Source organism: Netta rufina (assembly GCF_964035555.1).
Source record: "Netta rufina genome assembly, chromosome: 14".
In the NCBI taxonomy this organism is placed as follows: Eukaryota; Metazoa; Chordata; class Aves; order Anseriformes; family Anatidae; genus Netta; species Netta rufina.
Genome location: NC_140137.1, coordinates 6,868,436 through 6,892,610, shown reverse-complemented (window position 1 = coordinate 6,892,610; position 24,175 = coordinate 6,868,436). Strand labels below are relative to the sequence as shown.

Genomic DNA, 24,175 nt, shown 5'->3' with positions numbered 1-24,175 from the left:
GAAGAAAAACATATTGACTCCTGCATAAAACAACCAAGTAAAAAGAAAACAACACAACTGAAGATATGTAAATAAAGAATACTTTACTACTTAACCTGATGAGGAAACTCAGAGTTTATGACTCTGCAAAGTCCTTAATATTTGTCTTTATGTCCTGATCGATTCTTTCCTAAACAGAATTTCAAAATTATAAATAAATTCAATGAAGCAATTCCTAAAAATAGTTAAACAATAGGGACAGTATATTGTGACTTAAAGTCTGCCAAGGCGTTATAAATAAAAACTGTTGCATTAAAATGTCTCAGATTATGGTTTAGTCCTTTTTTCTTTTTCTTATTTTTATTTTAATAAACAGAAGAGCAAATAATTAGGCAATAAGTATTTAAACAATCTTACAAAGTATTAGATTTCTTCAATGGAAATCCAATTATTTTTCACATGAAGCAAGAAGGTTGTCAGAGCAAGACACAACTCAAAATAACTGTGCATTTTTATAAGCAATGAACCAATTAACCTAGCTTGTCCCATTTTTAGACAATTAAGTTGAAATATTAGTCCAGGAATATTGGCTGAAAGTTCTTTCCACTCAAGAAGGACATGGTCTGTGCAGAAAACTAATATATTAGTTGCTCAACTTTAAAGCTAACATTGTTTAGAAGAAAAGGTTTACAAAAATGTCATGAATAACATTTCTTAGGTGGGATGTTTGTACCTGTTCTACACATTTTGAAAAATCCTGCAATATTCTGATCACCCACCACCATGCCATCTAGTTTGGTTCCTGTAGCAGCAGTTGTGTTCTATTTCATTCTGCAAGGAGAGCTACCTGAATTTGGAGGCTTTTATGACCAGCGCCATGTAGCATTTCCTTCACATCATTTATCTAAAAAAAAGAAAACAAACAAAAAATACCCACCATCCCTGTTGTGCCTGATAAAACCAACCACGTCCTACTTGTGACATTCTTGTCCTGCATATATAGCTTTACAGCTACATGCTGCCTCAAAAGAAAAAGGATTTTGCAGCAGATGTTGAAGTTTTTCATCAGTACGAGATAGATCCAATCTCCACTGAAGCCAATTCCCACTTGGTTTTCCTGTAGGACCTGCAAGGAGATTGGATCCAATACTAGAGGAAGAGGATCACGCTGCCCCACAAACAGCGGGGTAGCTGTGGACCAAGAACATGAGGTTTAGCCCAATTACATGAAAAACATCAGAGACAATACTTTTCTTCTGAAACAACCATTCTGTATTGTTCTTAAAATATGCCACAGAACTAAGTTGTATCCAATTCTCACTACAATGCTTCCTTAACAAACTCTAAATGTTAAACTTAAATGAGAGGCATTTCATGCTATCTGAAAAATATTCAGTTCAATTAAAAATAATTGATGCATGGTGAAATAATTCTTCCCAAAGCTGCTGTAAAATCTTCAAAAAATAAAGCTACTTAATAATTTTCATCTCCTACAGGCTAGAGAGAAGCATTATTGCATATTAAAAATTGGAGTGTGGTTTTCCCAGAGGTAAAAGAAAGTTATTAAAACAACCTATTTATTGTTGATATAACTATCCATTTGTGCTACACAAAAAGTAACAATTTCAGTACATTAAAAGAAAAGCTAATTAAGGCATAATTAGTATTTTCTATATTTTGATAATTAAGGGTTAGTTGGCTATTTCTTTTCAAATTCCTATTTGATGTACCCCAACAATGCCTTTAATGAGCAGCTAACACTATTGAATCCCTGATGGCTGAGGAGTTTAGTGACCACTACTACATTACTTTCATTTATCACTGCCTCTTTACCTATAAATTAAAGTAGCCCTGTAGCTATGTTGATCTACTTTATATCAATTTCTTCATCCATATCAGCTGAATATGTATGGCATTAACCTCATTTACTAGTTTGGAAAAGCTGAATTAAAATGAGATCTAATTTCTAGTGCACAGAACAATTTCAAAACTGCCTGCTAATTTCCACCACCTGTCAGTGTTGTGATCTTCACCTCATTGTAATGAAATAAAACAGTATATATATTTTACAGCTCAGAAGAGGATAATCATTCATAAGTGTTAAGATATCATTAATCATGAAGACACTAGGACCCAGAATCTTTTATGAGATGCACCACGATCCAACACCTTCACTTGCAAAGGTCCCCACTAAAATCAGTGGGATTCCTGCAGATCTCTGAGTCTTAGCATGTGCAGGGTGAAAGCAGTCAAAGCCTTCTAGCTATGTTTTTTGGTTTTGGTTTATTGTTTTTTCTTGTTGTTTGGTGGCATTTTCTTTTTTTTTTTTTTTTTTTGGCTAGGTCATGCTTCTGTGGCTGCAGGCAATGTAATCAAATATACATATACTGAAGAAATAGCAAACTAACATAAGTCAACAGCATACACATTACACATTAGAAGACAAACCTCTGTTCAGAGCTTAGATGATACGTGGTTACACATGTTTTTTGCTTTCAGCTACTGCAAATAACATAGCAAGGAAATGATATTTTTCCTCTCCTCTAAACACACTGTAGTCTAAATTCTAAACCCTCCGGATATTTTTTTTTAATCATAATGCAGATCTACCTCGCATGTCAAGTCTATAATTTAAAAGCTTTAAAAACACATTCAGATGTGATCCTAAATGTTAATGCAGTAACATATTTATACTAACCACATAAGCAAAAAAAAAAGTACAGGATAGAGTAAGAAATTCCATTTGCATCCCCCATCCCACTTGAAAATCATGCTTCAGCTTGTATTTGCAAAGCCTTCTTGTGAAACATTCCTGTCCTTGTTTACTCTCACCTGCCCTAGTGTAAAAAACAGACCTGATTCCACAGATTGCTCATCTGATGCACCTGAAGATGACGACATCCACATCTCTTCATCTGTACGTGGGGTTGTTTCCCGGAAGCAGAAGAGTCAGAACTATAACTCCTACTCTTCTGCCTTGGGTCCCTTTCACTTTTATTTAAGGCTGGAGCAAAGCAAAAGCATGGCTTGCTGGAACACCCACTGATCTTCACTTCTGCAGGTAGCCCTCAAACTACTGCCACCTGGTAGGTTAAAATTACCACCAGAATACTCAAAACACAGTAGGGCTACTGTTTGATTAGAATGAGCAGAACAACAACAAAAAAATTGCTTTGTGGTAGAGCAAAAAAGTTACCTGAACACATTTTAATTTTGAACTATTTAAGGAAATAGCAGTAAGTTATTTTTCACATACAAGACAAACCTCAAACTTGCAAGCTTTACTATTCTGATTAGTATCATGGGTGAGATTTTCAACAAACTGCTTTGCTTATAAAAGCTGAAAAAACAACTCCAGCTGTCATCTGTAAACAGGCTCTGCTGAAGAGCACAGCTCAGTCTAAAACATTTGCTAGTACTAACGTTATTTTCACACCTTCCAGTTTCACCTCTACATTTCAGGAATGGCAACAGTAAACTAAAGGGATAAATCTAGTTAAATAGCGCCACATGCTGTAGAAAGCACACATGACAAGTGCAAAATTAAGGAAGATGAAATTCTTGTCTGTTAGAATGCAAAGAAAAAACCAGTGTGAGATGATCTACAGCTCTACACCCTAATTCTAAAGCCTATGTAATATTTATTATACAAATAATAAACAAATCTGTTATGTAGAATCGCTATAATAATCTAAACATTTTATTTTACTTTTTACCATCTGAAAGCATTCACACCAAACCTGAAGATGCAAACGAACTAGCAGTAAGAACTTTATTTCTGTAAGTATTTTTCAAGAGCACACTGCAAGAGCAACTCTCAAGTGTACCTTGAAAGAATTCTTCAACCAGAACAATCTTTGGCATAACCTTATTATAAGCCGCACAGATACAAAAAGCTGAACAGCACGCTGCTAGAAGCCATGACTCCTAGGCCCAGGACACCGGATTATGCAGACCCCTTAGCATTAAACTAAACTTCAAGTTAATAAATTTTAGTAATTTTCTTCAATAAGCTGAATTTCCTGTGAAATATTAACCAGCAAAACTTATCCATCAAGTTACACTTGGATCTGCTCTTGGCAATGGCACGCTACCAGTCTGTCACAGCACCAAATGTGAGCCCCGGTGCCATGAGCCACCCCTCCCCAGGAGGGGGTTCCCACCAGATGCAGTTTCAACCACTCTAGGGAAGGTTATGGACCCCTCCCAGTGCTTGCCTCTCTTGTTGGAAAAGGAGGCAGGCTCTCCATGTTCAGATACTGTAATACCTGTCACCCTTATTACTCATATTATTTCTTCATTCAGATAGACCATACGGAATTATTGGGAACACACTGGGCTAAAATAAAAACCTGACATAACAGAAAAAAATGCGTATCAGTGGTTGATCAACATAATGCACAATACACAGGACTTATTTTCCCCCTAAGCATGCTTTATTGGCTGAGCCACAGCACACTACCACAGCCATTTATAATAGTCTTATCACAAAATGTGAGATTAGACCAAAGCAGGACTTCTCATTTATTCTGTTCTTCATGGAAGAATGAATTAAGTACACCTAGACTAAATCAAAAGTCCCCAAATCATCCTGGTAGCCTTCATCAACACCCTGCTACTGCTATAATTAAAAAGCTTTCCTGAAATCTTATTAAGCCTACTACATCACCTTTCCCTTCAAGGACACTGAGATCATCTATTCACTAGGATTCACCAGGATTTAGAAAACAACCCTTCATGTGTCCTTGACTTGTGTCCTACCCCAAAATTCTTTGCTAAAGGAAACCAAGGCAGCTGGTTCTATACAGATAAGAAGATAATATTTATATAACTTATTTCTGTTGTCATACTCTCCCATTTGTCTACATTTTTATCAAAAGCATGGTGCCCACAACTGGACACGCTGCAGGTGAAGCCCCAGCAGAATCAAACAAAACTGAGTAAGAACCTCCAGCTCCTGACATAACATTCTACTACTACATCCACAAAGAGGTATTTTCTTCTGTGCAAAAGCAACACACACTGCTGAGTAACCCTGCCTGTAAAACACTCATCTCCACAGCATTATGTGAAATAATGATGCCTGGTCAGAGATTTGCCATTGCTAGTCATAAGCCTAAATTTTCATTCCTAAGCATGGCATTTGATCAGCATTTTCAACTTTCAGGCTAGTTCTGCAGCTTACAAAGGTCCTTCCGAATCCCAATCCTGTCCTATGTGATTATATTTCTTCCCAGCCTAGTGTCAGTTACAAATGTAAATAAATAATTGTACAGTTGTTCATGTGTTAACCATACCACAAAAGAAAAGAGTCATTCAAATGCATGTTTTCTTTAATTAGTAATGTGCTGGATGTCGGGAGGCAGATTTCAGTGCAGTATTACACAACTAACTCTAGTGGCTTACAGTGGCACGTTAATGACAGAGCTGCCACTGTTTTGTAGGTAACTACTAGAAGATGAAACTATAGTTTCAGTACAGCACAACAAAGTGCTTTTCCAGACAACTTATTTTCTACTACCCTGCCAGCATCTAAATCAGCAATATGCCACAAAAAGATCATTCTACATCAGCATTAAAACAAAATATATCTTGGTAGACAGACAAATATCAATAGTGCTATACAGTACCAAACAATCCTGTCTCGTATTTAACATAAATATAATATATATATTCATTCACTGCTCTATCTAATTCAAAAGACGGTATCTTGATGTATTATTTTTGTATTGGAAATATAACGGTACCTAAAGTATATTATAATATCACAGAAGATATCTCCAAGGTTTTTCTATTCTTCCTTAGACATCAAGCCCCAGTGGACTGTTTAGTAAGTAGGCATTTACATGTATTTACCTAGCCAATTTTCCTTCTATAATGAGTTTGCTTTTATAATATGCACACATTTAAAAATTAGTTAATTAATGAACAAAATTAATATATTTATATGACTTGTTCTACAATTTCATTCAACCTTTTCTAACCATTGTGTGCTTTTCTGTATGCAAGCATACGATCAAATAGAGAAATACTTCTAAAAATTATTTCAACATGGCTGAAGCAAGCAAAATTTCCATTACCCATTCTGTAAATAAAGACATTCAAGCAATCCTGAATATTTATATAAATGTGCATTAACTTAGTCATTTGATATACGTCTAATTTTTCTGCTTCCAAGTGCGAGCCTTTTTATTGCATATTTGTAGATACCTGCCAGCAAGACAGAGTATCAGAGGATTTACAACTGTGAGGGTAGAATGCCATCTGCTGCTACACTTGCTGTTACAGCAGGATAAAACCAGAAGAATCATCATACAAGTGCTGCCTTCTGTTGCTTTCTTAGCCATAAAATATATACAAACGTTTTGTTATACTAAAAATTAAACAAAAAACCCACAATATTTACAGTTTTTGTTGTATGATCAGTTAAAAATCATGGGATGTGAACCACAGGATTCTATGAATGCAAATGAGAGGCTGTTTTATCAGACATACTACAGCAAACCAAAGAAAAAGAAAGTGTAATTTGACTGCACAATAAATTATGCTGGTAGATATTGTAATCAAACTACAAAAAAACACATTTTGAAAATGCATTTGTATGAACTAAGCGGTTGCTAGACTGGATCTATTTAGAAACATCCCTTGAACTGTTATGCATCTTTGCGAATTTTTTACTTTCCCAGGCTGGTCATATTCAAGACGTAAGTCATAACCAAAGGCAGAAAATGGAACATGACACATTGCCAGTTTGATTCATGTCCACTTATGGAATGGGGAAAAAACAACAGAACTACCACCAAAAAAATGTTTTCTTGAATTCAACCTTGTTTTCTCCCATGTCAGGAAGGGTTCATTCTTTCTGATCTAAGTGCTCGTCAGTAAATTAGATGGAAACACTAGCTAGCATTTTACTCAATTATTTTCTCAGCATTTAACTTAGTAATTACTCAGCATTTAACCTTCCTCACACAATGCAGTCACAGAGGCAGTCTTACGGTCATTCAAAACACATAAATTCCTATGTCCAGAACTCTGGTGTGGCTGGCAAACAATCAACTATTGCTTTTTTTTTTTTTTTTTTTTCCTCTTGAGAAGGGAGCTCCAGGTGTGCAATGCTTCACCCACAATCCAATTCTTCTTCCAGCCTTGCCTAATGAAGGATGTGATGCCTAGGTATTCAATCTCCTCTAACACTCTGTTACAGCATGCTATACATTGACTTCACTTCTCCACGCAGTTAGCATCCCAGTCAGTCAGACTACAAAAAGATGAAATCAAAACCCTCAAAACCGATCAAAACTGGACAGAAAGGCAAAATCATCTGGGAATTAGAGATGAGAACAACAACTACTTTGCCTCTGAATTGCCATCATTAGGAGTTTTCCTAGTGAAAATAGCAGGAGCATGAGTACATTTGCACTCCGTACCTTCCGTTACTTAGCATTACAACACTGCACCATATTTAAAAATAACAAATGAGCTCTGACAATCGAAAGAACACATTGCTTTTATGAAAAAGTAATTCCATATAGTGCAAAACTTTATTTTTAATTTTAAGTGAGAAACCATTCAATAAAGTTAAAGTACAGTTCAAACCTGAAGGAATAAAAGAATCCTTGAGATCGGGACTGTAGTACAGAAGTAAAAACAGATCTCAGTCACTGTCACAATTCTTGCTAAAGATTTGCTTGGGGCTCCAACCCAATTCTCTCAGTTTTTCTCAAGATCAATTGATCTCATCTTACTGACATTCTCTTTATAACATCTATATTATGACTGTCCCCTACAGTTAAGGTGAATTAACTGCTGCTTCTTCAAAAATGCATCTTACTTTTTCCTCTTCCCTATTTAAAATGCAGAAAAGCCAAGTAATGAGAGAAATACAGTGGAAACCACATAAATGAGTAACTGTCAAAAGAACAGAACTATTAAAAGAATAAATCTTGTGTACCCAGCTGTGAAATATAACACAATATAGCAGAACCCAGCTAAATGTTTGAAATAAAAAATTGAAATGCAAAGTAACCTAAAATTGTTTAATGAACATAGCTGTTAAAATATTAACTCCTTGCATGCTGAAACTCAAGAGCATATATGATAAGGCAGCTTGCTCAGATGAGCATCACACCAGTAAGTTACCTACCTATCCACCTGTCCAATCAACCACCAGCTAAGCTTCACAGTTTATAAATGCAAGATATATTGGCAGGTCCATTGCTGCACAGGCTTTTCTGTTTCAATTTGCATGGTTTACAGTAAATGTTTACCTTTGAGGTGTGCTGAAGCTGGTCCCCCACATAGGTTTTGCGAAACTGATCCAAGAACCACAGAATTGCCAGTTCTACTTTTTCATTACTAGACTGTGGTAACTGGGCATCCATCAAAGATATGAGCTGAAAAACTCTTTAATGACAGAAAAAAAACATTTTCAGGAAAACTCTCAAGTTAAATGATATTGTTGTAACAGCTAATTTCTTCAGGAACCCATCACCCATTTTTTGTTTGCCTAAGTATCTTCTAGGATTGTGTTCTGTTTAGATGCTAATTATGCTAATTGACCACTATTAAATATAAACATAACCATAATGCTTTTCTAATTACTTTGTCGCTTAAATTTTCTCAGATGCATATGTTATTCTGTGGAGAGTTTGTAAAATATTTAATTTCTTAGAGCATTAATTCCACACTGAAAGAAAAATATTGAGAAGCACAGGTCACAAACTGCAAATGCTAGACAAGAGTTGTTCAAGTTCCCTGGAAGCTGAAACTATTGTATTTAGAAATACATTTATACATGCAGTATGTAACACACTGTCTGCATCATTTCTTTCTACTTCTGTCTCTCTTAAAACATCAGAACAAACACGTATTTTCTGATCGAAATCCTTACACAGTACATGTCTTCTTACTAGGACTGATTTCAAAGAATTGACTTCAGCTTTTATCAGCTAAGAGTATTTCAGCTTTTTTAATTTATTTTTTTTTAAGTCATAAAATTATTCTCACCTTTTCCCAATGCTGAAATACATAGTAACTCGATTAGAAGTCAACAGCTACTTCATCTCTAAGCCTGTATATTAAAACCTCTCACTATTAATAAAAACATAGTAGAAGACTGCTAACACCACACAGCCCCAGGGTAGATTAGGAAGGCAAGAAACAAAGGAGAAAATGTAAAGCTTTTTATCCAGTTCTAAACTGTGTGCCCTTTTTCATGTGTTAGTTAGTGGGTGTAAATACCAGGATCAAAGATGTATGCCCTATTTCACATGCTCCTGGGCATAAACAAGGAATACGGAAGTGTTTGGTACATTCTTGGTGTTTACCATAAAGAATATATGCAATTCACAATAATCCCTAGCACACCCCTCACAGTAAAGTTTGCATGATGGGGAGGGACTACAGCACCCATATTTTTTAAATCCAGAGCCTCATTTTTTATGCTGAATTCCAGTATTAAAGTTAGGCCAAGTTTTCAGTGGTTGACCAGCAGCAGGTTGACCAGAAGGAGTTTCTTTGCACTCCTTCACTTGCAAGACTCCTGATTAACATGAGGAAATAGTGCAGAAAATAATAAATAACCATACCTCACAATTAAAATAAACGTTTATATACAAGCATAGCACAAAAATGAGAACAGTTAGCTACCCAGGCATATCTAAACACTGTTTATAGTAAGAGATGTATTTGCCTTTAAAACTCTTCCATTCTCTGAAGCATCATTTTGAAATGACAGCCTTAATGACTTCTTCATTACCCAGGGTGATGACAGAGGAAAGATCAATGCAATTGGAATGGTCTCAGTCCACAGAAAGTCATACAGTCCCTGAATACCCACCATCCAAAAACTGGACAAAATATCAGCTGATACTGAAACATCACAAAAGAAAAAAGAAAGCAACACTTACCGACAGGACAATTCTCCATCCATGGCATCATGTTCATCAGTACTAGTGTATGTCAATCGTCCCCCCACAAAAGTACCCACAAAATAGACAAGCCATGCCAGACGCCCTAATGTTAAAAAGAAAAAAAGAACAGTTACTGATGATAAGCCATTATGCTAGCACAATACGCTTCCATAAGGTATCAGCACTTTTATGAGGTATCAGACTGTGGAATGCTGTCAAGAAAATGGTTAAGTTTCTCCCTTCCGCTGATTTAAAACCTATCCAGACTAATTAATTAACCAAAAAATCTGAAGAGAACTGACAGATCAACTAGAACAGCCTGTTAAACTGGATGCATTTATAAATAAAACACAAAGACCTAAGTCAAAATAGAAATTAAGCAAACCAGCCTGGTAAAGATTAGACATGCAATTAATCCAGTATATTCACTTGCCCGCTACAAATTCACAGGATAGAACACTTTTATCTACAGTGGTGCAATAGCACCTGCTCATGGCATTAGGAACTGGTTGAGACTTTCTACAGTTTGCTTAATTTCTTATTTCTATTTCAAATAAAGTATTTATTGTAATATTCAACCAATAATACCAATTTTGAAATTGAAAAACAGTTTGCACAAAAGACTTTTTTTCTGTTTTAAGTCAGACATATTCTTCAAGAAGAGAATCTGTAAACTACCATTAGTTTTGGAAGTCTCAGTGGGCTGTTTCCTAAGTTTGAAAGACAGAGGTCATACATTTCAAGCTATGTCATCATTCCTTCTGATCTTGCAGATTATTTAGTTGTCAGTTTCCACTAAGGCACCAATGGATCCCAGAACGGTACCTTAAGGGTAGAGTACAACGTAAGGATCATGTCTGTAAAGCTTAGTTCCTGCAAACTCAAGAAGTTATTTATATTTCATGTATTTTGTACAGACTTTTAAATACTGAAATCTGACTTTATAAAATATGGAACTCAAGTTTACAAACACTCAACTCAGAATTAGTTTGGCCTCTCTCTGCTAGGCACTCACCACCCCACTGCGAACCTGGGTTATTTTAATCTCTTTGGCACATTATGGTGTAATACCTTTCATCTTTGACCTACCACTACCTAACCGAGCCATGCAGATTCCAGCCTCAGCTTTCTAAGCTGTGAATCCAGTAATGGTATCCTCTCTCAGCAAAGATGCAGTATTTCTCCTAAAGCAGTATCAAAACTAAGACTCAAATACCAACGTAGCATATAGACCTGCACAAACTTCATGATGCCCCTAAGGGCTCCTTCCTCAACTAAAACACACGGAGACTACAGAACAGTAAAGCCACTTTTAGACTCCACCTTCATTTGGCAAAAAGTACTTTGTAATAAATTCAATTGAAATTGAAAATAACAACAGTGAAGACAAATAAAACAAAACAGCTTCCATGCACGTTATATCAAGTTACAAAGTTACAAGGGTTTGCAATAACTGGGAGATTTACATAAGCTAGATGTCTTACCCTCATCACTAGGACTTTACCAAGTGATGACAGCATAACTTACAAGAGTGAAGCCAGTACACACAGATGAATAAAGTGTCTTCAGAACACAGTTTGAAGTTTAGCATAAAGAAAAGACTACAGATAAGCAAATGTGGTCACATTACAACTTTAAAACATTCTATTTTCAGTATTTCTATGCACATATGGGGACTGCTACATGCAGAGCATTTGCCAAAACCTTGGAGGTTTTATATCATGTTTCTTTCACATTCTCTGATAAACTACTCTCCATTCACATAACATTAAATGGTACTTAATTTCCTCAGGTTTTGCATTGCTTTATTTTGGAAACCCCCAGAAATGAGATAAAAATGAATGCTCTAAGTCATAAGCTCCTTAAATTAGGAACCATTAATAGTTCTCAGATGTTCCAGCATCGTTATGACCTGAATCTGGTTTATTCCATATAGTTACATATACTACAAAACTAAGACATTCTGTTTCTGTCACACGTATATAGTACTGTGTATTCTGCACATGTAAGTTCTGTAGGTAGGAAAAAAGCCACTACAAAACAAAGACGGTATGATCAAATATAAACTAAATGATAATGAAGAACATGGAATAACATGCAGATGACTTCAAGACAAGTATTGGGAAGGTTTATCTTCAATCTCAGTCATATTTTAAAATATTTCCACACAAATAGGTATATAATGAGTTCTCAAGCAGAAAACACTGCAACAAGGAACAAATATTGACTTTTGAGATGAGACTTCTAAACGAGGAAGACTTCTGAATATCTTCATACATTGTTGCTGTTCCATTTGCAAATAATAATAATCTGAAGGGGCAGTTGATACTGTCCTACAACAAATATATTTGCCTGTTAATATCAAGACCTTTGCTTTATCACCAACAGGACAACAGCTCCAAGAAAAACCTCATCAGACACACCACAGACTGCAGTACCAACAACTGTTAATTTAGCACACAGAGACCAGCACCATCACTAGCTAAAGACTGAGGAGCTGAACTAAGAGAACACTTGGTACTCACATGAATTTAGCATTAAGAGCTGCCAAAGAATGGCCATTTGAAGATGGTATCAAAAAGCAACTATGAAGTGGTGCTGGCTAGTTTAAAGAACGGGACAATCACTTTGGCCAATAACTTTTTTTTTTTTTTTATAAATAAAACCTGTCTTCTGTTTTACAAATTGCAGTAGCTCACGTGTAATTATATGATGATACTTGATGATGTTCTGAGGCATCACTGTTCCCTCCTCTCTCAGCACACTACCGATTAAAAGATGTAACTTCCTTCCCTCTTGTAGACTTTCACTATTTAAAATTTTCAATGCATTTGCTTTTGCAGCTACTTAGACAGAGGATGTCTTTTCTTTTAGAAAATAATTATTGCAGTAATAATCTGTAATTATGGTTTATAACAGCAATAATCCCAGAGAAATCAGTCATTACCATAGATCACAAGTAATCATTAACTACTGTTAATGACCCATTTCTTGGGGATTATTGTTTTAGTAAACCGTGACCACATCACTACCGATACCAAGAACAAGTCAGTATAATAAAATGGGATCTTAATATTATATTAACATATTTCGCAACATTAAAAGCCATTAAACATCTAAATTTAACCAAGTGTATCTAGGGGATGTAGCAGTTATCATTCATTATGAGCACAACTGTTTAGTTTGCAGCAAAGAAACAAAATTTAAACTGCGTCAAACGTTTTCTAATGCATAAAGGCAGAGTCTCCAGAGCTCTGCTACTGAGAGATTCCAACCAATTCCTTCCTTTTGCCCCCCCTTACTGGGTAATAGAGTATAAATTCAGACTGCAGCTAGTCAATAAAACCAGGTTATTCAGTGAAAGTTCTCCCACAAAGTTGCTAGGCACACGGAAGAAAGGGGTATACATAAAATCAGTTAAGTAGGAGGTTTTACATGAACTAGTGAAAAATTAGCTCCTACGCAGAAGAAAATCTGTATATTCAGACTGTCAACAGAAGAACAGCAAAATAAATAACATTTAACAGCATGCAGAGAAACAGCTGTATTGTGCAGTAACCTGTCTCATCTTCTCAAAACAACACCACTTATCCACGTAAAGATGCCACAGCCATACGATAACTATATTAGGAAAGATCCAGTAGTTATAAAGACAATTTAAGTGACACACAGCGCACCAAAATAAGCATGAAAAAAATGTTAGAAGTACTACTTATTTTTACAACTTCCACTACAATAAAATACTCGAGTTTCTCAAAAATCAGAGCTATTTGAAGTAAATTAAGGGGGCTTTAAGTAACTTTAGTATTCACAGAAGGATAAATGCAAAAAAGAACAGAAGTTAAGATCTTCAATTTCAAAAACTGTTCATCAATTTGCAGCTGGTTCCCATGAGGCCACCTGGGGCACTAAAATGTTGATTTTCAGAAATTAAAAGTTTTTACAGCTCTCATGCCTACATTCTAAAGATGTAACAAGATATTAAACATATCGACTGCCAATACATCTATTTAACATAAAAACGGTGGAAATGTGGTGCAAGGTTACTTGGAACATGAATTTCTTGTTCCAGAAAAGATGTAGGGACATCTGCCACATGATTACTGCTGCTTCATACGCAAGGATATTTTTATTAGCACATAAAACACAGTCTAAAAATTAAATTAAATACTAACCTTCCTGGACTGTGATTTCTAATGGATTCCTACTAGAAGAGTGCAATAGTTTTTGGTAGTTTTGTGCATTTTGGTCAAACAACTGTACAAGAAGTGTACAGGTCTTTTCATATTCACACCTGCTAACTGTGCACAGTTGCTCCAGTTGTTGGAAAACTGTAGCTGTATCATCCAGTGGATCTTCTAAACCATCTCTGGAATAGAGACAAAAAGTAACCACTTAGCTACTATTTCTTGAAAGCTGATTCTTTGCTTTCCCATCCAGACCTTGCACCACTGTCAGCCAACTGCTGAACTACCTGTGAAAACCTTCGCAGCTTTTACACACAGCAGACAGACACAAGATCTCATTTGCTTTACATACACACCCATACACATCTACACCACAACAATCTCTTAACATATAGTTCAAAATGCAAAGAACTGCAAGGCAGAGAGGAGATGAAATTGGCAGCATAAACACGGAAAGGTAATTCCTGAAGACCTGAGGTCTTCTGTGCCTGTCTGTGCCTAACAAGCAGCACATTTTTCAGAGGATGATGATGGGAAAGAATGAAATACATAGCAGAAATGGATTTTGCATATTCATCAAATTAAGCATAAGACCATGATACGAAAGCCAAGGAGCAAGCTTCAGTAAAGTTCTATGCAGCTGCTTTATTACAGGTTCTGCTGCAAGCAAGCTGTGATCCTACAGAATGCCTGGAACAAAAACACCAATAGTTCTTGCCCTAAAGTGTACCTATACTCTTTACACAAATCACAGTAAGGAAGGTTTATTCATTAGAAAGTTACTCTTTTGTTGCATAGGGAATGAAAAAACTGTAGTCTTCAGAAATGTTCTACTGGATATAGATAAAGCATCTGGGACTGGTGCTGTTTAACTTCTTTGTTGGTGATGTGGACAGTAAAATAGAGCGCACGCTCAGCACATTTGCTGATGACACCAAGCTGTGCGGTGTGGTCGGCACGCAGGAGGGAAGGGATGGCATCCAGAGGGACCTGGGCAGGCCTGAGAGGTGGGCCTGTGTGGACCTAATGGGGTTCAGCAAGGCCAAGTGCAAGGTCCTGCTGCTGGGCTGGGGCAAGCCCAAGCACAGACAACACAGGTTGGGTTGAAAATGGATTGAGAGCAGCCCCGAGAAGGACCTGGAGGTGTTGGTGGATGAGAAGCTCGACCTGAGCCAGCAGTGTGCGCTTGCAGTCCAGAAAGCCCCCTGTACCCTGGGCTGCACCAAAAGCAGCGTGGCCAGCAGGGCGAGGGAGTGGATTCTGACCCTCTGCTCTCATGAGACCCCACCTGGAGCCCTGTGTTCAGCTCGGGGTCCCCAGCACAAGAAGGACGTGGATGTATTAGAATGAGCCCAGAGGAGGCCACAAAGATGATCAAGGGGTTGGAGCCCCTCTCCTATGCAAACAGGCTGAGGGAGCTGGAGTTGTTCAGCCTGGAGAAAACAAGGCTCCAGGGACACCTTACAGCTGCCTTCCAGTACCTAAGGGAGGGCTCCAGGAAAGCTGGGGAGGGACTCCTTGTCAAGCAGTGTAGCAACAGGACAAGGGGTAACAGCTTTAATTAAACGATGGTAGACTTAAAAGAGATGTTAGGAAGAAATTCTTCACTCAGAGGGCAGTGAGGCACTGGAACAGGCTGACCAGAGAAGCTGTGGATGCCCTCTCCCTGGAAGTGTTCAAGGCCAGGTTGGATGGGGCTTTGAGCAACCGGATTTAATGGGTGGTATCTCTGCCTGTGGCAGGGGGGTTGGAACAAGATGATCTTTAAGGTCTCTTCAACCCAAACCATCCTATGATTCTTGGATCCCATCTTCATGTAAATGAACGTAAGTGTGACTTTGCAGGGTGAACACAGCACTCAAAAGAAAATCAGTCAAGCAGGCTGTGAAAATAAAAATCTACACTGTATCTTAAAAACAAACAAAAACAAACAAAAAAGCTGAAATCTCAATATTTAGGCAACACTTCAAAAGTATAAAGGCTGTGAAGTTAATGAACTCGCTGACCTTGCAATGTTACACATGAAGTTGGGAACTGCTTCTTTCCAATAAGATGTATCTTCTTGATATTAAAATATTAAATCATAAGGATGGAGGTATCTTTTTTCTGATTTAACACCCACCAGGCTTATTCAGACTGGTCCCCTCTGCATACACATGGATTAATGCGCCCCAGTGCTAATACCCAAATGCTGAACAATGTAAAACAGCTGAGATTCCTTCTCTGTCTTAAGGACCAGCTGGATGGCCCCTGAATGCAGGGTAATGGTATCAACCATACTGGTGTGTACAGAAAACGGTCATTCCAAAAAACAGGACTTGTTTGCAAAGACACCAATTAATGTCCTTTGAGCAAAGAGAAGAAGTCTTTTGGAATCAACTGCCAGATGTCCTGTGTTTCTCAAGGATGGCCTAGACATTTGAGATTAAAGTGTACACTAGATATTACTGTCTACAGAAATACCACAACAGAGGATCTTCATCACAGAAGAGAGTATGACAATACTAGGAAGATACACAAATTACTTACAGCTGAGAATGGTTACACACTCACAGAATTAAGACTGTCTTACGAACGACACAAACTGGTCTAAGATCAGTACTCTCCTCATCTTTTTTCCTGATGGCTTTTTTCACAGATTAGAAAGTTTCTTCCAGCAAAGAACGAAGTAACAAGAACATCCAGAAGAATCCCTTGTCAGTGCCAAACTAAAAGAAACTAAACTTTCAGTGCTGTTGAAGACAATAACACATTTTCATGGAGCTGCTCATGCAAGATGGTGCAATCCAGAAGCTCAGACCTGAGTGCTTCATGTCTGAAAGCTGATATGGAGCACACCACTCAGTAGGGGAGAAAGCTGAGCCAAAAAGTGTCACCCTGAGAATACATCACAGAAAAGCAGAACTGAGAAGATAACTTTATAATGCCAAAGAAGTTTAGTCTGGTTGAGAAATGACCAGATAAAACTAACTGTACATACAATAAGTTGCTTGCTCTTCCATGTCCTAGCACTGGAACGGTGGAAGCTCACAATTTTAAACCATTAGGAAGTCAGCCTTTAACACAACTAGGGTGATAACCTCAGGCAAGTAATACCAACTATAGCTTTGTCTCTAAGAAGTGAGATGACAGGTTACATGAATTGCAGACAGAAGAGTTTGGCTAAGCTGAGACAAAAGGATAACAATGGTGAAGCTAAATGTGCTTCCTCACACAAACAGAATAAATGACATCATCTCAGCAACTGAAAACCGAGAAGGCAAAGCAGATGTGGCTTGTTCTGCAGTCCTGCAGTCTGACACAATATCTCTCTAGTAGGAATTCATAAAAGCCCTCAGAGAAAACTAAATCCTTTCAGCAATCTAGACACTTTTTTAAAATTTGTTTTATTATAGTGTGGATTATATGATATGCTTTAAGTATAAAAACAGATATGAGCTAAGACATTAAGTAGGACAATTTCAGTCTTGCCACTAGAGCCTGATACTTTCCCTATGCGTGGACTTCCTTCTGCTTCCCCTCACTGCTTTATACTCCACAGCCCTAGAAAGTGACTCGTGTAGCAGTACACATAAACAGGTCACAGGTGAAAGAGTTAATTTAGATATTCTTCAAAAAAAGAAAGAAAGGAATTAAAGGCTTTTTCCAAAATACAAGGACTACGAGAAGAAAACCAACTAGGACTTACAGTTGATTTTGGCACAAATTATAGGTAAAAGGAATAAATCAGCATCTACTAATTAAGATAATCTAAAGAAATCACCGCAGTACTTTGTACATAGATTTTAAACATAACCAAAATACAATACACCAATAAATCAGAAAATGTAACATTCTATATTACAAATTGCAATTTCGAGTTTACCTTATAACTACAGGAACACAATCCAGTCTAGAAGTAATATAAGCTTTTGTTATCTCAGGTGCGTATGTGTCTAAGAGGTGGGGTTCTGCCGTTTTCACAAAAGGTACAGATGCCACCATTCTTTGCCACAGAGTTAGCAAATAATGAACGCTGTTTGGAGCAAACTCCCAGTGCTATAAGAAAACAAAACACACGTCTGTTAAAGCATCCCAGTGTGAAATTTTAATTGTGAAACTCAATGTTTTTATCTTTAGCAGTCTTATTCATTCACACAACCATTGAAGGACCCAGAAACATACGATGGCACACGTTACAGACTATGTAGTAATTGCAGTATGGTATTTGCAGGGACTCCCACCTCCCTCAGGTGAAATCCACAACAGGAAGCTCAGAGCGAGGCCTAGATCCTTAGTACATGGTGAGATTTAAGTGCTGTGAAAGGGCCATTCAAAAATCCTAAACCTCGAGTAGGGAACTGTCTAGAGCAACCCAGTAGGGAATGTAAAGTACAGAAATGCATCTCAACCTTCTTTTTTCTTCCAAGTTTATAGAGCTGCAAACGGCCATTCAGGAATTTAAAGGCCAAAATCTTCTCCTAAAGGTGGTTATCTGCTACTGCTATTCTGAAGATTAGAGAAAGCCTCTGGAGGAGATGTAAAAATAGCAATTGCACTATTACTCAGTGTGGGAATAGAAATGCTTTTTTTGCAGAGTTACATTGTTTAGAGGAAAGGAATATGGTATTGAGATACGCTTGCAGTGATAAGAAAGCTTGGCAGCCTACCTTGTAAAACACAGACAACCAGAATCCTTAGAGCAATTAGGCAGAAACCACCGTGTAAGAAACATTACCACCTCAAAGAGTATAAAAGTCAAAAGAAATTTGACTTATAGCAGGCAGGCAACTGAAAGCCATGTATTGTCTATGAAGCGCCAGATAGATTGTGAACCTGGATTACCCAGTCAATGGGGAAACAGGGAAGGGTCCCAGTCCTCAGAGGAAAAAAAGGTATATAAACTGTGCTTTGGAACAAGTAGGTGCGCTCTCCTGCTTGTGGGACGCCCACCATTGTAATCACGAATAAAAATTACTACTTCACTGAGATCCTCGCCTGAGCCTAAGTTATTGGCTACAGAGTGTTTCTCACATTAGTGAGCATGCATTTTTCTTGATGTGTTTCAAAAATAAAGCTGTGATTTTTTTTTTTTTTTTTAACACTGAGAATCTTGACCCTGTCTTTCAGGATCATGTCCTCCCTCTGTCCTTCTTATGTAGAGCCCTCAAAAATTTGAATAGCACTCCACCTAGCTTCTGATTCCAACTCAGTAGCTCAGCATATAAACAACTGTGCGTATGTTTGTATACATGTATGTGCGTGATACATCGAGATACATAGATAGATGCAAAAGCCGAACCCCAGGAATCTACTCAGTGTAGGCATTTCAAAGGTTAAATGGGAGCACAGGTGTAACCATTTTAGGTTTTGACAGAGGATCTAGTTTGTTGGATTTTTTTGAGGGTAAAGACTAAAGCTTGAGGATTAATGTCTATGACCCATTTCCATTGTCTTTCTTTAAATCTGCTCCCATAACAAAACTCCACAGGAAGAGTGGGAATCAGCTGCAAAGAATTTATAAGTTACACCACTATGAAAATACGTTTTTATGTAAAGGCAAGCTTTACCAAGTCCTCAAAAAAAAAAAAAAAAAAAAAAAAAGCCACACCAATGCAGAGAACCAGGATTGACACTGTCTTTCAAGAGCTGAAGAAAACAGAAAACTTCAGTATACATTCTTACCTGCAAGCTAGTAATAGTAAAATTTGCTATGAGCCGGATAACTTCTGGGTAATCTTTCACCATTACCAGCTCTCCCAGTTGATAGTTCGTCTTTAGCCGAGCCAAAAACCGACAGAATTCATGGTAAGTACCCGGATCAGATAAACCCTAAATTTGAAGAAGCAAATTTGTAGAAGTTAACAGCTTAATCTAGTAGAAATTTCACAGCACTATGGCTGATCAGCTGACAACTTTATTTACATAGTTTCTTTTTTTCCCTCTTTGTTTTGAATAGGAAATCAAAACAAACAGATGGCTGGCTGAGAGTGGTTTTAATAGATTCAGTAAATTAATGACAATTGTGACTGGAAAAACAAATCCACATCTGTTTCAGCATTTCAAATAAACAGAATCAAAAATAAAAAGATAGATACCTGCGGATTTTCAAGTATTTGTTTCACTCCTTTGATTAGATTGCCAAGATACTTGGCACGTTCTGGATTGCTGAATAAAGATCTCCTCGTAGAAGCAAACTGAACTAAACAAGAAAGTGCCTAAAGAATAAAACAACTGTAAGATTTAAAAAAATAAATTTTCAGAATAATGATCTCTTATTGCTTGGAGCAATCCAATCTACTGATGTCTGTATTACGTTCAGTGACTGAAGATTATTTTTCCAGCAATGTCTGTAAGATCATTGTACATAACTATGGCTCAGTTTTAAAAATCTCTATTACAACAGCTTATGACTTCAAAGTAATTAGGAAGATACTTTCTGTGTGGCATAGTAGTACTGAAACTGGAAGGGTTTGAATGCTTTCAGACTCAGAAATGAAAACCAAGGCTGAAGAGAAGACATTGTGACTGGGCACTGAACCAGTGAGTTAATGGTTGTGGGACTCATAATATGCTAATGCACAGAATGAAACAGGGTCTTCTGGAGAAAGTACAGACGTAAAAAAAAAGACTATTTACCATCATTATTTGAGTGTAAATCACTGTGTCACTTACTAACTGAGACAGCATTGGTGGAAGGGAATGATACAAATCAAAAAACAGGTCCAAGGTCCCTGGCTCCAGGAAAACTAAGGAAAAAGATAAGTTGGTTTTACCACTTTCTGCCAGCAATAACCATGTATCTTTATTTCAACAGAATTATCTCCTTTTTAACAACAAAAAAATACACAACGCCCAAGAATGAGATATCACCGTAGTTGAGAATAAACTATGGATAGATGCATTAATCAGCTCATTGTACAGTATAACACTGTTCTCTTTTTATCACATCTATTCTATAGCTCATAAAGAACACCTTCCTTAAAATGTAGATTATGCAATACTCTGTCTGTTGTCTACAGAATGCTATTCTGTAGTAGACATAGGTCACTGATTTCTTCAGGTTACTACAGTACAACACTATGACAGGTACCAGATAATAAGAATTAGTTTCATGTATATGTAAGTAAAGGCAAGTCCTTAAAGATACCCAGACTACCCTAGAGTCTATAGGCACATAAACAGAAAATACTTTAAAGACTCTGTTACCCATTCACCATGGAAGCACATCAAATGAACTATAGTGTTACCCTCCTTCATGAAAAAGCAACAAGAGAGTAGAAAAAATTCATTGATAATTCATAATGATATAATTCCACAAATCAGGAAACATTCCAAAGTTGTTCAATGTGTACACATTATTTTTATGAAGCCTTGTGTAAAATAATGTAACATAAAAAAAATTAATTTCCTAACACACTCCTAGAGTTTAATGAAAAAAAAGAAGATCCATGGAGGGTTTAAAGCATCTAAACTAAAATCTTAGGAAAAACCTCTCCCCTTCACTTCTCCAGGTTGTCTTGGTAAATTGCTATCACTTGGGTAAATTCAGACTTTCATCAGTACTCCCCTGCTTGCCATATCCTTTGATGTACCTCACACTGTAATTAGAGGCTTCCGTACATTAGGGGAGAAAGAATGAAGTTACACGTGGAAACTGATGAAGAATAATACAGTTGATATCAAAAGCAGTATCAAACACTACAGTGCGATTTTATTCAAGTAGGGCAACAAAGATTGTGAAAGGTCTGGAGGGCAAGATGCACCAAGGACACTGAGGTCCCTTGGTGTGCTCAGCCCAGAGCACAGCAGGCCGAGGGGAGGCCTCATGGCGGCCTGCAGCTCCCTCACGAGGGGAGCGGAGGGGCAGGCGCTGAGCTCTGCTCTCTGGGGACAGCGACAGGACCCGAGGGAACGGCATGGAGCTGGGACAGGGGAGGGTCAGGCTGGGGGTCAGGGAAAGGTTCTGCACCCAGAGGTGGTCGGGCACTGGGACAGGCTGCCCAGGGACGTGGTCACCACATCAAGCCTGGTCAAGAAACATTTGGACGAGGTTCTCAGACATGGTTTAATTTATAGGCAGTCCTGCATGAAGCCAGGACTTGGACCCAATGATCTTTGAGGTTTCCTTCCAACTCAGGATATTCTATGATTCCATGCCTCTAAGTAAGCCAGATTTAAACTCCCATCTTGGTTACATGAATCTGTGTAGCTGCTTTAGTTACAAGTAACAGACTTCCAAGCTGGCTAATTTATTTTGCCAAGAAGCAGGATAAATTAGTCTACAAGGAACTCCATACTGCTGGTATATACTGCTTCCATCACCCAAGGTAATTTCATTAAAGCTAGCTTGGATGTATTTATGCTACACTGCCATCTGCACTGTGCGAGTCCACGAAGTCAAAACTCTAGAGTCCAAGAACCAAGATGCAACCCTTCTGCTGCCTTCATTAACAAATTCACATTCTAAAGAAAACAAGCAGACTTAAATAAACAAATAAACAAACACACACACACGGTTTTCTTATCAGGAAGAAGAGGAAAGAAAGCAGACATGCTATAAATGCTGTACCTCTTCAAGGTGTTCATATCTCAGGGATGAGAATAGTGTTCAGTGTGTCTAGTTAGAGTAATTTGATTTACTGTGAATACCTATGTTATAGACCACATTCATTATCTCTGTCTGTAAAGATAACAATAGGAAAAGTGTGAGAGAAATAGCAGAAGAGGTTTCCCAATAACTCACCAGTAAAAAACTCTACTCCACATAAAAAAGGATTTTATATTTGCAAGTATTGTGACAAAAGTAGTTAAACAGTGAGTGTAGAATGCTTCAGACTACTAACAGTTATGATCCTTTCTTACTTGTTCTCCAGTTTGTTGGAATCTGCACAGTGCATAGGTCATCTGCAGATTCATCAGCTGAATTTCCAATGAAATCAAAATTAAGACAGTTTAACACAAGCTTCAGAAGATGCATGGCTAGACTTTCTTGCTGTCGGTCCTGAATGGTTAAAGGTTTTGCCAAGAGCTAAGGAGAAAAAACATTTTGTCAGGTCACCTGCACAGAACATGTTTTATAAACAGTTTTGAAAAGGAAATTGTTTGGACGTAAAACTTCAAAGTCCACAGCAAGAGAACACATACTAAGAAAAAACTAAATCCTTTAACTATAAAACATACAGTACTCCTTATAGACAAGGGGAAAAATTATTATTACCAGGTAAGAGACATCATCCACATCAAGCTAAAACTCCAGGCCTTATACATATTTTTAAAAGACTAGTGAAATAACTCTTTGATATAAAGTACTTATAGGCAAAATGCAGCATGTCATTGATACAGCCTGGTAAAATACTGTTGATGTTCATTGCAAAAATTAAACAGTAATATTTCATGTTTTTCAGTTACTTCAGACCAGCATGGTGTATATGTCACGTCTATCATATCGTTAAGAATTATTGCAACAACTGTGGGTTTTTGTTGTTGGAGGTTATTTCAGTTCAATGCCTAAGATTGTCCAGGCTGCTAATTCCTTTGATATGTCTAGGAAAACCTCACACTAAAATTAAAAACAAAACTAAACTAAACAACAACAACAAAAACACACACACACAAAACAAAGAAAAAAAGCAAACAATGAATAGTCTGTATGTAATCTGAATACAGCTATTTACAACTTCTGTATGAACACAGCTGTCTGTCTCCATCGCATTATAACCGCTGTAGTGTCAGAATAAAAACGTATTTTGTAAGCAAAATGAGCTTTTGGGATTTGGAAATCTACACTGAGCATACTGTAAGTACACCTTTTACTGATCTGCTTCTGTAATTACAACAATTTAAGCAACATTTTATCTTAAAGAAAGTTACTGCCTCAAAATTACAAGAACAATATAAAGGCACTAAAAATAAGCCTCCAATTCATTAGTCACTGTTGGAGTTCTTGAACATTAGAAAAGAAAATTATCATAATTTTGTTTAAAAAAAAATAAAATACAGTGGATGCAACAACTTTTTACCTAGTTCATCTGCTCCCTATTTATACTCAAATCATATTTCTCAATTTTATCAACAAAAAGGTTTTAAAATTCAGATGATATAGGAATGAAAATT

The 24,175-nt window shown here is 37.2% G+C and overlaps 1 protein-coding gene across 1 annotated transcript in view; it reads right to left on the bottom strand.

The window, feature by feature from the left end:
* RANBP17 (RAN binding protein 17) overlaps positions 1-24,175 on the bottom strand; it is a gene marked incomplete at its 5' end in the record, with an annotated part of 162,403 nt that overhangs the window by 124,967 nt on the left and 13,261 nt on the right. Inside the window, 8 exons of the mRNA XM_084295198.1 lie at positions 8,250-8,385; positions 9,891-9,996; positions 14,069-14,262; positions 17,946-18,118; positions 19,745-19,891; positions 20,158-20,277; positions 20,735-20,808; positions 22,925-23,090. Of these exons, the coding sequence (XP_084151324.1) occupies positions 8,250-8,385; positions 9,891-9,996; positions 14,069-14,262; positions 17,946-18,118; positions 19,745-19,891; positions 20,158-20,277; positions 20,735-20,808; positions 22,925-23,090 (1,116 nt within the window). The remainder of the gene's footprint in view (positions 1-8,249; positions 8,386-9,890; positions 9,997-14,068; positions 14,263-17,945; positions 18,119-19,744; positions 19,892-20,157; positions 20,278-20,734; positions 20,809-22,924; positions 23,091-24,175) is intronic.